This window comes from Channa argus, chromosome 1 (assembly GCF_033026475.1).
Source record: "Channa argus isolate prfri chromosome 1, Channa argus male v1.0, whole genome shotgun sequence".
NCBI lineage: Eukaryota > Metazoa > Chordata > Actinopteri > Anabantiformes > Channidae > Channa > Channa argus.
In genome coordinates, this window is record NC_090197.1 from 22,777,707 (window position 1) to 22,790,304 (window position 12,598).

Here is a 12,598-nt window from a genome sequence, read left to right on the forward strand (position 1 = left end):
TGACCTGTCTGGCGTGTTCCACTGGATGAGCGGAGTCTGATAAAACCACAACAAATAACTCTTTACTACAAACTCAATCAAACTTATTTCACCTCAGAAAGAGGTTGTACTCATGCATAACATCCCCTTTCTAGCTACTTTACCTCTGGGATGTAGGTGTTATTCTTCATGGCATGTGAGTGCGGGAAAGAAATAAGAAATTTTTCACTTCCTTAATGGGTCATTTAATTTCTTATATTTATTTTTTAAATTCTTTTTCCCATGCTTTGACAAGTGAACATTGGAGCTGTACAGCTGTTGCACCTGCATGTCTGTGTAATGTTGTTGAAACAACACAGCTTTATCACTCTAACATGCCATGTTTGTTGGTGCTGCCGTTGTTTTCTTCTCTTTCTTTGTATTTGAGAAGCTACAGCTATTTTTTTCTTCTGGGTTATTCATTTTAGTCATTGTTTATATTCATCCAGACATTATATTAACTATGTCAGGGCCAACACAGGGAGAAATACACAGACAGACAACCATTCATGTTCATATTTGCATCTATGAGCAGTTTAGAGTCAGCATGTTAGAGTTAATCTAACATGCTTATCTTTGGACTGTGGGAGGAAATCAATAGTAAGCACAGGGAGAACATGCAAACTCCAAAGAGAAAGGCCACAGTTGGCTGAGGATTAAAAACCAGGGACCTTCTAGTTGTGGGTATGTAGCACTGAGCACACCAACACCTGTTGTGCAGAATGCAAATCATGAAAATCAACATTTGGAATCGATCATTAATAATAATGATTTTAATTCAGCCTAATGATAAAAAGAGTACAGTTTGGGGTTAAACTGTTATGTTGTTTAATTTTAGAAAACAGTGGAACATCCTTTAACCATTTCCCCAATAAACCCACACTATGCAAAAAAAAAAAAAAGAAAGGGAGAAAGAAAGAAAGAAAGAAAGACATTTAATCAAACAATGCAACAAACAAGCAAACAAAAAGACGTTGTTTCTCGTCACTGTTGTATCTTAGACAACTTCAGAGAAACCACACCCCATGACACAAATTCTGTAATCACGCCGCTTCCTGGAGATTCCACTGGTATAAAACTACGACGGTTAAATGGGTGAGACGCGGATTTACTCTGATCAGGTAAGAGCACATTTTAAACAGCATTTTACCTGATGATGTTTTTTTTTGTTTTTTTATTACTGATCACCCACCAAAATAATGGACTTATTTACAACAGATGTTTTCTTTTTCCCTCGTTCTCTTTATTAAGTCAATTCTGAGGCAGTGCTCAGGTTTGTCCTTATAGTCCTGATAACGGGATGCGCTTTTCTTTATGAAGCTTTTATTAATGTTTTACAATGCATCTGATCTGACACGTAGCTAATATAGAGACCAAAGATAATTATGTTTCTGAACAGAGGCGATCGCTAACCACATCTCAAAACCATGTACCCACATGTCAAAATGTTACACGGCTTGCTGTACCTAATAGATACAGTATCTTACTCGTCTTAGTTTGTCTGGTTTGTCTTCATCCTAAATGGATTGATTATTCGAAAGCGAATCCGCATCTTAAACTGGATTAACTCTCTGCGCAAATTAACTAAAGGACGAGGAGAGAGGAGAGAGACGGAAAGAAGGTGTGAATGATTTATAAGAGATTCAAAATACAAGGATGGAAGTTAAAAGACAGACAGAAACAGATTAGAAGTGGGACATAAAAAATTGAACCCAGAGAGGGCAGGACAACTAATAAAAGCCACAATCTAATTCCAACGCAGTTTTTATTTACATGTGTTGAGATTTTCTTTCAGTTGACTATAGTCACACATTTATAACATTGGTGGAATATTTTGCCCCTTATCCCTTTTCCTGACTTTCATCACTCTGAGGAAATTATATAGAACATCCTCAACATGATTTTTGGTATGAGAAAAATTGGCCACATTTCAGCATGCCAGCACGGACTACATGTTAGACAGCAGAATAACTGGCTCAGGACATGCTGTGACTCTTTCCTGTGTTATTATTTAGATCTTATCTGTAGAGTATTTTGTGTAAAATGACCTCATTTTGGCAGGAACATGTTGACAGTTGCTCTTCCACCTCAGAATTAACATTGTGTTTACCAGCAGCACGACACAGAAACATGTCATTGAAAGTTCCATGTCATCTTCTTTCTGCTTGGTTGGAAATGTTTTGCTACTCATCCAAGTAACTTCTTCAGCCTGACTGCTACTTGGATGAGTAGTAAAATATTTCCAACCCAGAAGAAAGAAGTCCAGTTGACAAGACTCAACCAGACAGCGAAGAGGCTCCTGATCACAGCAGCTCACTCACTCACTGGCTTGATTGTTTTAACAGAGCACAGTCAGTGTGCTGATTCCATTGAAGATTTTCTTCTGTAAACTCACTTACTGAGTGCTAGAAAACATTGTTTGATTTGAAGGAACATTTACTGTTGCCATCATGCTGTCGAGCATGATTGCTATTTACAGTATTCATGTTATGAGTGATCCTTAAGTAGATCACATACTTTTCAAATATGTGTTTAGTCTAAGCAAATGAATCATGTGTTCAGCACAGTGTAACTCCTGAACAATGAAAAGGCAGATTTCAAAAAGCAGGGTTTAGGATGGAAGGACGAAGGAGCAGAAGGGTTTAGAAAAGTTAAAAATTCAGAGCTCTATGCTCATTAGAACAAGATTTTTTATTTTATTTGTACTGCTGGTATTTCTGGAAATTTCTTTCAACATTCTGGAAAAAAAACGTATTTCTTATCAGTAGTTCATGACCACCATCTTTGTTTTTGATTTATAAACTGTGGGAACTTGAGAAACAAATTTAACATCATTTTTGTCATCTGGTGGACTGCTGTGTGGGACTATAAAGAAACCTTTAAAAGAATACTTTTCTGCTTAAGTGAGCTTTTGTATGTGGGAAAGTGAGTATTTCTACAGTGTGTTTTTTAATACAATCTGTAGCTACACTGTTGGACTTACACTCTATAGATTAAAATTGGGTTTACATATATACTACATATTTTCTTGAGAATTTCACCATTTTACTGTGTAAATAATGCTCCAGGTTTTTTTTTTTTATTCACTATTTTTAGTCTTGTTCAACATCTTTCTTTTTTTATTTTAGTCAACTTTCAGCTCATTTCAGCTAAGCACACTCTCACTGCTCATCTCTCTAAAAATAAAAACATGCAGTTCACATGAGCCAAATCTTTATTGACAAATATAAATATGATCAATGAATAGATGGATATTCTATTCTTGAAAGACTGTGTTTTTCTCTTATCTTTTTTAATCTTTCTTAGTCAATCATGTAATCAGTTCCTTATCTCTGGACAGATTATGCAGGGCTTTGTTTTCTCGCTTTCACAGCTATCTATTTAAATATAGTTTTCAAAATCAGAATCTTTTGTTCTAGAGGCTGTTTCATAGGACTTAAACGTCATCTCCCAGTATAGTTTTCTTTTATATGCTGATAATAATCTACATAACAATAGACCCTTTTTTCTTATATTCAGTAAAATGACCACATGGTAGGACAAACATTTTCGTCAAGTAATGTTCTGAATGCAGAAATATATTTGACCAGCGGTGGAGATTATGTGCTATAGAACTTTTAGCACAAGGAAAACTGAACACATCGAAAGCTGAAGTAAATCACTGTATTTATAAAAAGATTTTCTGAACATTTTATTATTATTTACATTTAAAGTGATCTCATGTACTTTGTCACAGTAGAATTTCCCTAGCAGGAAAATGATGATTTAGTTTTTTTTTTTTATCACTTTCTGTTCTAACTATTCATGAAAATTTGGAAAAGTTTAGTAGTAGTGTACGGGATGCAGGATACACCACATCTTTTCTCCAAAATGATAAAGAATTGCATAATCCAGTTAAAATTCATTTGGGTTTTTGAAAGTGCTTGAAGACCCAGTCAAGTTTCTCTGCATCAGTGTGTGAAATTAGAGCAAAGGTGCCTCGTACTGCCCAAAAATTGGGATTCGCAACAACAAATTAAAACAATGGAGCATAAAATACTGTAAATGCGGACAGTTATCTATAGTCAGGTATATGTCATCATATGTTACAGCCCTAAATTGCACAATATATTTCATGCGTATTACAAACAAATGTAGCATCTAAAAAGTAGTTTAAACAGTTCCACCAAAACCAATACCTCTCCTGCACAGTGGTTTAACACAGGTTTGACAATTTTCAAGAGGCACTTGACACACTTGAACCTTGATTAAGGGCAGCCCTCAGAAAACACAAATTAATCTCATATTTCAATAATAAAATCCATAAGCCATTAATCCTCAACCAGTCTATATGAAAGGCATCACACCATGACATTGCTATGATCAGTGTTTGCAGTTTTGTGTGTAGCTTTCCACCACCAAACTGATACTCATTTGTGTCTTTCATCACCCTCTGTCTGCAGATTGAAGGAGATTGCCATTGACAAGCATCTCACTCCCCACATGATGTCAAAATGGAGGGTGCTCATTTTCCTGCTGTGTGTCTTTTCCATCACTGTGCTTTTCAAAGAAAATGATCAACGAAGGATTTTGCAAAAATTCAATCTGCCACTGGACACTGATCCCTTTGCTTGTGGGAAATGTTTAACAGAAAATGATACATGGTTCCTGCAGCGCATTAACCAATCTGTGAAGCCCTTTTTATCACCTAACCACAATCTTTCTGAGGATACTTTCAACTGGTGGAAGGTAAGAATCTCCTCCTGTAGTTTTTAAATCAAGAGGAGAAAAAGAAATGCTTTTTTTTTGTCGTTATCACTTTGATCACAACTTTTCTATTTTAGCTCCTACAGAAAGAAAAGCGCAACTTCAGTCACTACAAAGAAACAGTAGACATGCTGTTTCAGATCTTCCCATCTATTCCAGATGTCATAGAATCTAGACCACAAAAATATGAGAGTTGTGCTGTGGTGGGAAATTCTGCAAATTTGATAAGATCCCATTACGGCCCTCTAATAGACTTCCACGATGTTGTCATAAGGTACATTTTTAGCTATTAAAACCTGTTTAAACCAAACCCGGCCTTTTTTTCCAATTAATATCAAAAGTTAAAGGTTTCACTTTAAGTAACATCTTAATCAATTTCCACTAAAGACAGTGATTACATGAAATAAATTATTTTGTATTATTCAGGATTAATGCTGGCCAAACCAAAGGCTATGAAACAGATGTTGGGAACAAAACAACTCATCGTATCATGTATCCAGAAAGCGCCACGGACTTAGACAACACCACTCATCTTGTGCTGTTTCCATTCAAGATACAAGACCTCGAGTGGCTCATTTCAGCCCTGACAACAGGATTCTCTGGAAAGTAAGTTACATTTTTATTGACTATGAATATGATAATTTGTAATCCAAATGTAAAATGACAGCACTAAATAGTAACTACAAAAGTAGGACAATGAAATAAATAAGCAAAAAAATAAAATAAAAAATACAAGTCTAAGCATGAAATCAGGATTAATTGTAATACATTTTTACAACTCAGCGGCAACTGTTTTTTGTAAATGAACGGTTCCACAAAAATGTGTCAAATCATTTGTATTTGATTTTATCTTAATTTTAAAATGTCCCTTTTTCACACAATTTCTTTTAATCAATTTTTCTCTAATTAGGACCCAGCCAGTTATTGTGTGTGACTGGCACATTCGATCCAAAACAAAAGGCTTCTTTTTTAGCTTAAAAACGTTTTCCTTTTCTTTTGGACTTTTTCTTTATTTAAAAAAGTTTAATGCACATTCAGCTTATAAAATAGTTCATTCATAATCAGAAGTAAAAATCTAAAAATAGTCAACAATTATATTAACAAGGTTAAAGTAAAATAATAAAATTATCAGTGGAAAAGTTATCATCTCAAGTGACCTTGGCCTTTGACCGTCATACACCATCATTTCATCCTCAGTCCAAATTTGAAGCAATAGAAAGATTACTTTCAAGATTGGCATGTGCAGCCATAAAAATACAATGTTTAAAATGGTCAAGTCAATTTGTGGAAGCAACTGAAGGATTTATATTGAAAAAAAAGTCTCCCAAAATTTTCAAGACTTGTGTGATTGTTTACTTATTAGAATTAGCTAAAATCTCACCGTAACACTTCTCTGTCATCACACACAAAAGGTTCTTTAACTTCATCTTTCCACTTTACCCAGTGTCCTAAATGCACACAACAATTTCTTTGGAATCGAATAATTCTTTAGCTATGTTGCCTTTAGTGTTTTTTTGCAAAAGTGATGATTGCCTTACTTAACTTAAGGTGAATAGTTGTGCCGGAAATACAAAAGTTGCAAAATTTGACTATAGACTGATTCACATTCTGTTTCAAACAATAACTGTTGGTGTCCTGGAGAAAACAAGAAACAAATTTCAGTAAAGGTTTTTGAAATGTCCTTTTAATGATTGTTCATTTTGGCATTTCCTGCTATTTCCAACAGGTGGTACTTGCCGATTAAATCAAAAATAAAAGCTAACAAGAATTTGGTGAGTATTATTATACATTGCAATGCATTTAAAAGTTAAAGCACTGGATACAATGATTATGATTTAGAGAAATAACTTTAGAAGCTAATTCTCATTTATACCAGGTGATGGTAATGAATCCAGCTTTTATGAAGTATGTGCATGATGCATGGCTGGAGAATAAGGGGAATTATCCATCCACTGGATTTATGGCTTTGCTTCTTGCTCTGCACATTTGTGATGAGGTGAGTTAACTTGTGAACGTTGTAGCTGTTGTTCAGATGATGGGAAATGGAAGTAATATCTGCATCACTTAGCAGCATTTATTTTTCTGGTCTCAGTTTCCATATAAGTTCTTTGCAAAGAAGAATAGAATGTAAGTTGCTGAGACAGTTGAAAGTGGAACAGTGTTTTTAACCTGTTCCACCAACAAGTTTAATTTAATAACACCTAATGATTTATACATGAATGGATTATTAAACTAGCCTTATGGGCAAAGAGCCAAATGACATCTTGAAAGCTATGGAACTCATTACAGAAACACAAAATGAGGACAAAGAGAAATTAATCCCAGATTAATTTCTCTCATTTTGTGTTATGATATACAGATGAGGACCACAGAGGCACAAAATTAGTACAAAAAGATAAAAAGTAATTACAAAAAACTACAATGTGACTCAAAACAACCAGAGAGATGTGCAAAACTACATGTTCGTAATGCTTTTTTTGTTTTTCGGTCTCCTCTGTGAGGGGGTTCTGTGTGCCCCATTTCCCCCTAATTTATCCATGGCTTTCTATAATTTGTGGCAGCTTTTATTAGAGGAGTGTTTATAAAGTAGTGTTTATGGTACAATCCCGATGATTGGATGGGGCAGCAATTTACAAATTTTATCAAAACACAGTTACTTGTGCCAAGCATTGTTACGTTTCCAATGTTTTGACTTATTCCTAGGCCCAACAGTAGGTATCAGGGGATTATAAATCTGAATCACATGAATCTTTTCTGCAGATGAGGCTTAACACTGGATTTAAATTGTTTCAGTTACCCAAGTGGCTTATTATCTTCTTTAATCTGGATCTGGATTATTTTCTTTAATCTTTAAGGCTTCTGTATTTTGATGAATGTCTTTAATTTCAATTCCCTAGGTCCATGTGTTTGGGTATGGAGCAGACAAAGACGGAAACTGGAGTCATTACTGGGAAAAATTAAAAGACACAAATTTGAAAACTGGAATGCATCCTGGAATTGAGGAATACCAAACGATTGAGAAGTTGGCTCAGAAAATGAAACTCACATTTTATAGAGGGTTGTAATGTTTCTCTGCACATTTAAAGAATTAAGGCCTTGGCAGTGAATAGCTTATAACTCAAAATAAGACTAATAAGTCTTAGCCTTAAAACTTCAGTTTACTGTGATCTAAATGACTTTGCTGCATGCATTAATCCTCCATAGACTGAGACTGACTGGAGGATGATCTATGATTTATGCACAGGAAAACTGAAGAATTGAAACCAAATGTATAAGAAATTTGACAGACTATGTCAAGGTTGGGTTTTGTTAGGTATTCATCTATTCAGTTAAACGTGAAACTGAACTTTATCACAAGCAAGCAAATTCAGGCTTTTTACTGTTGCTTTTGATTTCATTGTTTATCTATTGTAATTTTATGATATTGATGGACACCATTGCAAAGAATATTGAGGATTTCCCTTAACTTATTTTGACTGAAGAAAAGAACACTTAAGTTTTTACCTTTTCTTGTTTGCCCTCTTCTTCTGAATATTTATTTATATACGGTATCTGTATTTTTTTGTAAAATTACCTGTTGTATCAATAAAACTGATATATAAAAAAAAATCCCATTTGGATAGTAATAGTATAAATTAATAAATGCTGATGTATCATTAAGAGTTCACTACTTTCAGGAATCTTTTTAATTTATTACAAAATGTTAGCTAGCACCCTAACTATAGTAAGGCTGAGAAAAACATTAGCTCTGCTCTTCTGCCAGAGTATATTTAAGTCTACAATGATTCCACCTCAGGGCCCATGATGTGTTTTTTGATTACAAACCATTTGCAAAACAGTAACCAGCACCTTATGTGCTGGTCTTTACTGCTGCAGGATTTTAATATGGACATTCAATATAAGAAAGGTAAAGGGGATGTCTTGTACTATCACATGCACATGGTGGCTTGAAGAATTCAGCATTCCTTATTGGGTAGAATGTTTTTTCCTTGGGGGCGGGGCATGTTACGACTCCGGTCATATTTGGTTGGTGCTCTCTTTGCTGTATTTTGGATTCCTGTGGATTTTCTCTCCTTCTGTCCTTCTGTTTTTTTTTGTGTGCTGTGCTATGTAAAGGGCTACATGTGAGGGTGTTCACTGACTGTAGGTTTTTCAGAAGTCACCAACCAGAGGTTTTTAAAAACAGCTCCAAGTTCCTTTTCTTTTCAATGCTGCCAGTCACCAGACATTGCTACTGTATGTCAACATGTTGTAAACAGCATTGCTTCTATTGCAGTCTTAAGATGTAGGAAATGTTCTGTAGGTTGGGGGTTAGCTCTTCCATCCATCCTTCAATTTTCTGTAACAGGTTATCCTGTTCAGGGTCGTAGGGGGCTGGAGTTTGTCACAGCTGTCACTGGGCAAGATGGTTTATTAGCTACTTAGACATGTTTCTACAACAATTAGTCAGTGTAAGACATTAATAACCTCTCTTTACATTTACAAGACATTACACTGTGGTTTTAACACCATTTTCATTTAAATTTACTGGATTAATGGCAGCCCTGCTCTTTATTTATTGTTGCCATAAAAAATTGTTTCTGAGCTCCAGTCTCTATATTTATAGTGATCAAACATTTGTGAGACCATGTCAGGATTAAACAAAACAAAGTTCAGGTTTAATCTCGGGGGTTGATAAACTAAGATTAGGATGTTCCGTTTAACTTTGTTTGTTATTTTGCTAAAGCCACCGCCTTATGTCCTTAGTTTCTGTTTAAAACTGCCGTAGCAAAACCCCTGATTATGCAGGTGTGAGCAAATCACGTGAGTCCTTTAAAGGTAAACCCTTAAAAAAATGTTTTGACATTAAGGATAAAATCACCTTAACACTTCTAAGGGTTAAAATAAAGTTAGAAGTGACCACAAAGAGACAAAAACACAACCGAAAGCAGAAAGACTAAATAATAAGGGACAAAATGTGTCCAAACATAACCAAAAACAACAATAAGGAACCACATACATTGACAACTTCTGTAAAATAGACTAAAACAGATACGATATTAGTACAAACAACAGGCTCATTTGTAGTTGTTTTCTGTCTTTTTCATTTCAGGGGTCCTGTGGGTCCTATTGGGAACGGCTGAGTGTGCAATCAGTTTGGAACAGGTAGAGAAAAGTGTCATGTGTGTTGTGTGATCGGAGTATCAGTGGAAATGAAAGAAAAGGTGTTCTAGAGGACGATGAGACGGCGATGTTTAGATACAGTGGCGCTGAAAAGACAGAGAAACGACAGGAGGCAGAGCTGGAGGTAGCAGAGCTTAAGATGTTGAGGTTCTCTTTGGGCGTGACGACGATGGACAGGATCAGGAATAAGGACATCAGAGGGACAGCTCATAAATTCAGAGAGGCCAAATTGAGGTGGATTGGACATGTTCAGAGGAGAGATGGTGAATATATCGGTAGAAGGATGCTGAGGTTGGAGCTGCCAGGCAGGAGGTCTAGAGGAAGACCAAAGAGGAGATTTATGGATGTGGTGAGAAAGGACATGAAGTTAGTTTGTGTGAGAGAAGAGGATGCAAGTGGACAGGGTTAGATGGAGGCACATGATTCGCTGTGGTGACCCCTGAAAGGGAACAGATGAAAGAAAAAGAAGAAGATATAGAAGAGCTTGCCTGTCTGTGCCTATTGTCTTATAATCCATGCCTGTCGACATAGCAACTAGCTGAGTCTGACAGGGTAAAAGAGACAGGGGTCTCTTTTAGGTTTATAGTGACAGTAGGGGGAAAGTCAAATTGTGTAACAGTTCATCTATGTATGTATGAGGCAAAGAGCATGAAAACTTTGACCGAGTAAAGGGACAGAAAATGTGTCAGCATTGTTTGTACATTGTCAACGGTTTTGCACATGCATGTCACCAAAACAGATGCACCCCTCTGTTAATCAGACCAGCTATCTTCACAGGACATGCATTATACCACATCATTCCTGTAAATGTGTGTGAAGTTTCAACACTTTCTTACTGTAACATTTCGTAGTTGTTCCTTTATCTGACAAGAGAAACATAAGAATACGTAGATGTAGAAACTACAGTGTGGTGAATTTAGCTGCAATAAAACACAGTGACATGAACACAGGAAGCAGAAGGTAACAGAACATATGACATTAGCAAGTGGTGCTTCCTCTCTCACTAAAGATAATGGAGATGAAAATAATCATAAACATTCATCAACATTTCCGTTTTTACATCCCCTTCACTTAATACTAATTAAAGGTTCTCTAATCTAAAAGCAGAAAATAGGTTTCTTGCTTCTATTCGTTAATGATTTCTGTTTAGAAAGCTGATCCTTGCTGCAGCATCTCTACAGCAGCTTCTTATAGAATATCATAAACATGCACAGTATGAAACAGCCAGAAGAAGCATTTCTTTGTTTGTGAGCACCATAATAAACAACAGTTTGGCCATGTGCAACTGTTGAAAATGATAAAATAAATGTTATTGTACAAAACAAGTGACGCAAATGTCAGTGCTGCATGTCGCCAGAGTCGTGTTTTTTGACAGGAGGAGAGGTTGTGTAGAGGCCTCTTTGACAACAAGTAGTTTTCTTGGTAAGTATTCTTGGTTAAATCTCTACAAGCTTCGGACACCTGGGTTTGCAGGCAGATTATTCCATTCTTCCTGAGAGATCCACCATCAGACTGGATGGGAATGCCACTTGAACATTATTTTCTATGTTCCATTCATTGTTGTGATAAAAGCTGAACCATCGCCACTGATTCAGGTTGCATTCACTTTGGAGCAGGTCTGACAAGATGCCCTGTCCCTGCTGCCAAGAAGCCGCCCATAATATGATGCCACCACCACCCCTGTGGGAAAGAGTGGTGCCTGACGTTCACCAGACAAACATCTGGAGTTCAGCCAAAGGATGAATTTTTGTGTCATCAGACCAGAGAATCTTGTCCTCACACTGAATGCTATTTGGGAAAATCCAAACAGGCTGTTTCTTACCACCCCAGCACTCACGAGAACAAAGGACAGATGAAGAGCACAAACACACTATTCATCCACCCAAACAAGATGTACAGACACAGACACACTACCACAACAATTAGAACATTTACAAGTATTTGCAATTGCAACATGTTACTAAAGTTTAAAATTAAAAGAAGAATGTTTGTCTTTGTCTATACTCTCTCTCTCTCTCTCTCGGTGCATTGTCCTTCTGTCAGATTCTCCCATTTCTGCTGAGGACTTCTAGGACTTTCTGAGGACACTACGCTCCTGGGATCATTCATTATCGTCCTGATCTTTGTCTCTGCACAATTGGTTCTAACATGCAAAGTGAGTTGTGCAAAACTCAATCTTACTGTTATGGGATACAAACGTTTTCACTCAACTTAATACTTCACAAGTCTGTTCCTCTCTAAATGTTGTCCAATCAGTCCATCCAGCTACAGTCTTGCCACATAAAGAAAAGGTGAAGCAAGTCAGAGCCTAATGAAAGGGTCTGAATTGTAAACAAGACCTTTTTAACTTAATGCATTTGGAAATAATCCTAAAAATGTGTTTTTACTTTGACGTGATTAGTCAGTGAGTGTATAGGCCCAATGGGGAAAAGCTGCTCTTTTATTCTTATAAAAATTACAAAAAGTGAGGAAGTCTAAATTCTGTCCCAAGAATTTGAATCTGAATAATGGCTGAGGCCTGTGTTTGTGAAAGTGCTTATCGTTCTCCTACATGCTATTCTTTTAAAGCTATGAATGCAGTGAGATGTCCACCTTTTTGTTCCTTGTGGGCTTTCCATTTTAGTTATCAATTATTATCAGAACATACAGTAATAATAATTAGGTCTTCCTC

The 12,598-nt window shown here is 36.2% G+C and overlaps 1 protein-coding gene across 1 annotated transcript; it reads left to right on the forward strand.

The window, feature by feature from the left end:
* Positions 1–1,009: 1,009 nt before the first annotated feature.
* Positions 1,010–8,431, forward strand: LOC137129140 (CMP-N-acetylneuraminate-beta-galactosamide-alpha-2,3-sialyltransferase 1-like). Its single transcript, XM_067508042.1, has 7 exons — positions 1,010–1,139; positions 4,461–4,746; positions 4,842–5,038; positions 5,191–5,370; positions 6,491–6,536; positions 6,641–6,760; positions 7,662–8,431. Exons 2-7 carry the CDS (start codon positions 4,501–4,503, stop codon positions 7,827–7,829), a joined length of 957 nt encoding a protein of 318 aa, XP_067364143.1. The 5' UTR covers positions 1,010–1,139; positions 4,461–4,500; the 3' UTR covers positions 7,830–8,431.
* Positions 8,432–12,598: the final 4,167 nt, after the last annotated feature.

What these genes read in the sequence shown, in the direction of transcription:
- LOC137129140 (XM_067508042.1), top strand. Translation starts at nt 4,501, where the DNA reads ATGATGTCAAAATGGAGGGTGCTCATTTTCCTGCTGTGTGTCTTTTCC. An exon ending in ACAACAGGATTCTCTGGAAA is followed by an intron (nt 5,371 to 6,490) that starts GTAAGTTACATT and finishes TATTTCCAACAG; the next exon opens with GTGGTACTTGCCGATTAAAT. An exon ending in TAAAAGCTAACAAGAATTTG is followed by an intron (nt 6,537 to 6,640) that starts GTGAGTATTATT and finishes CATTTATACCAG; the next exon opens with GTGATGGTAATGAATCCAGC.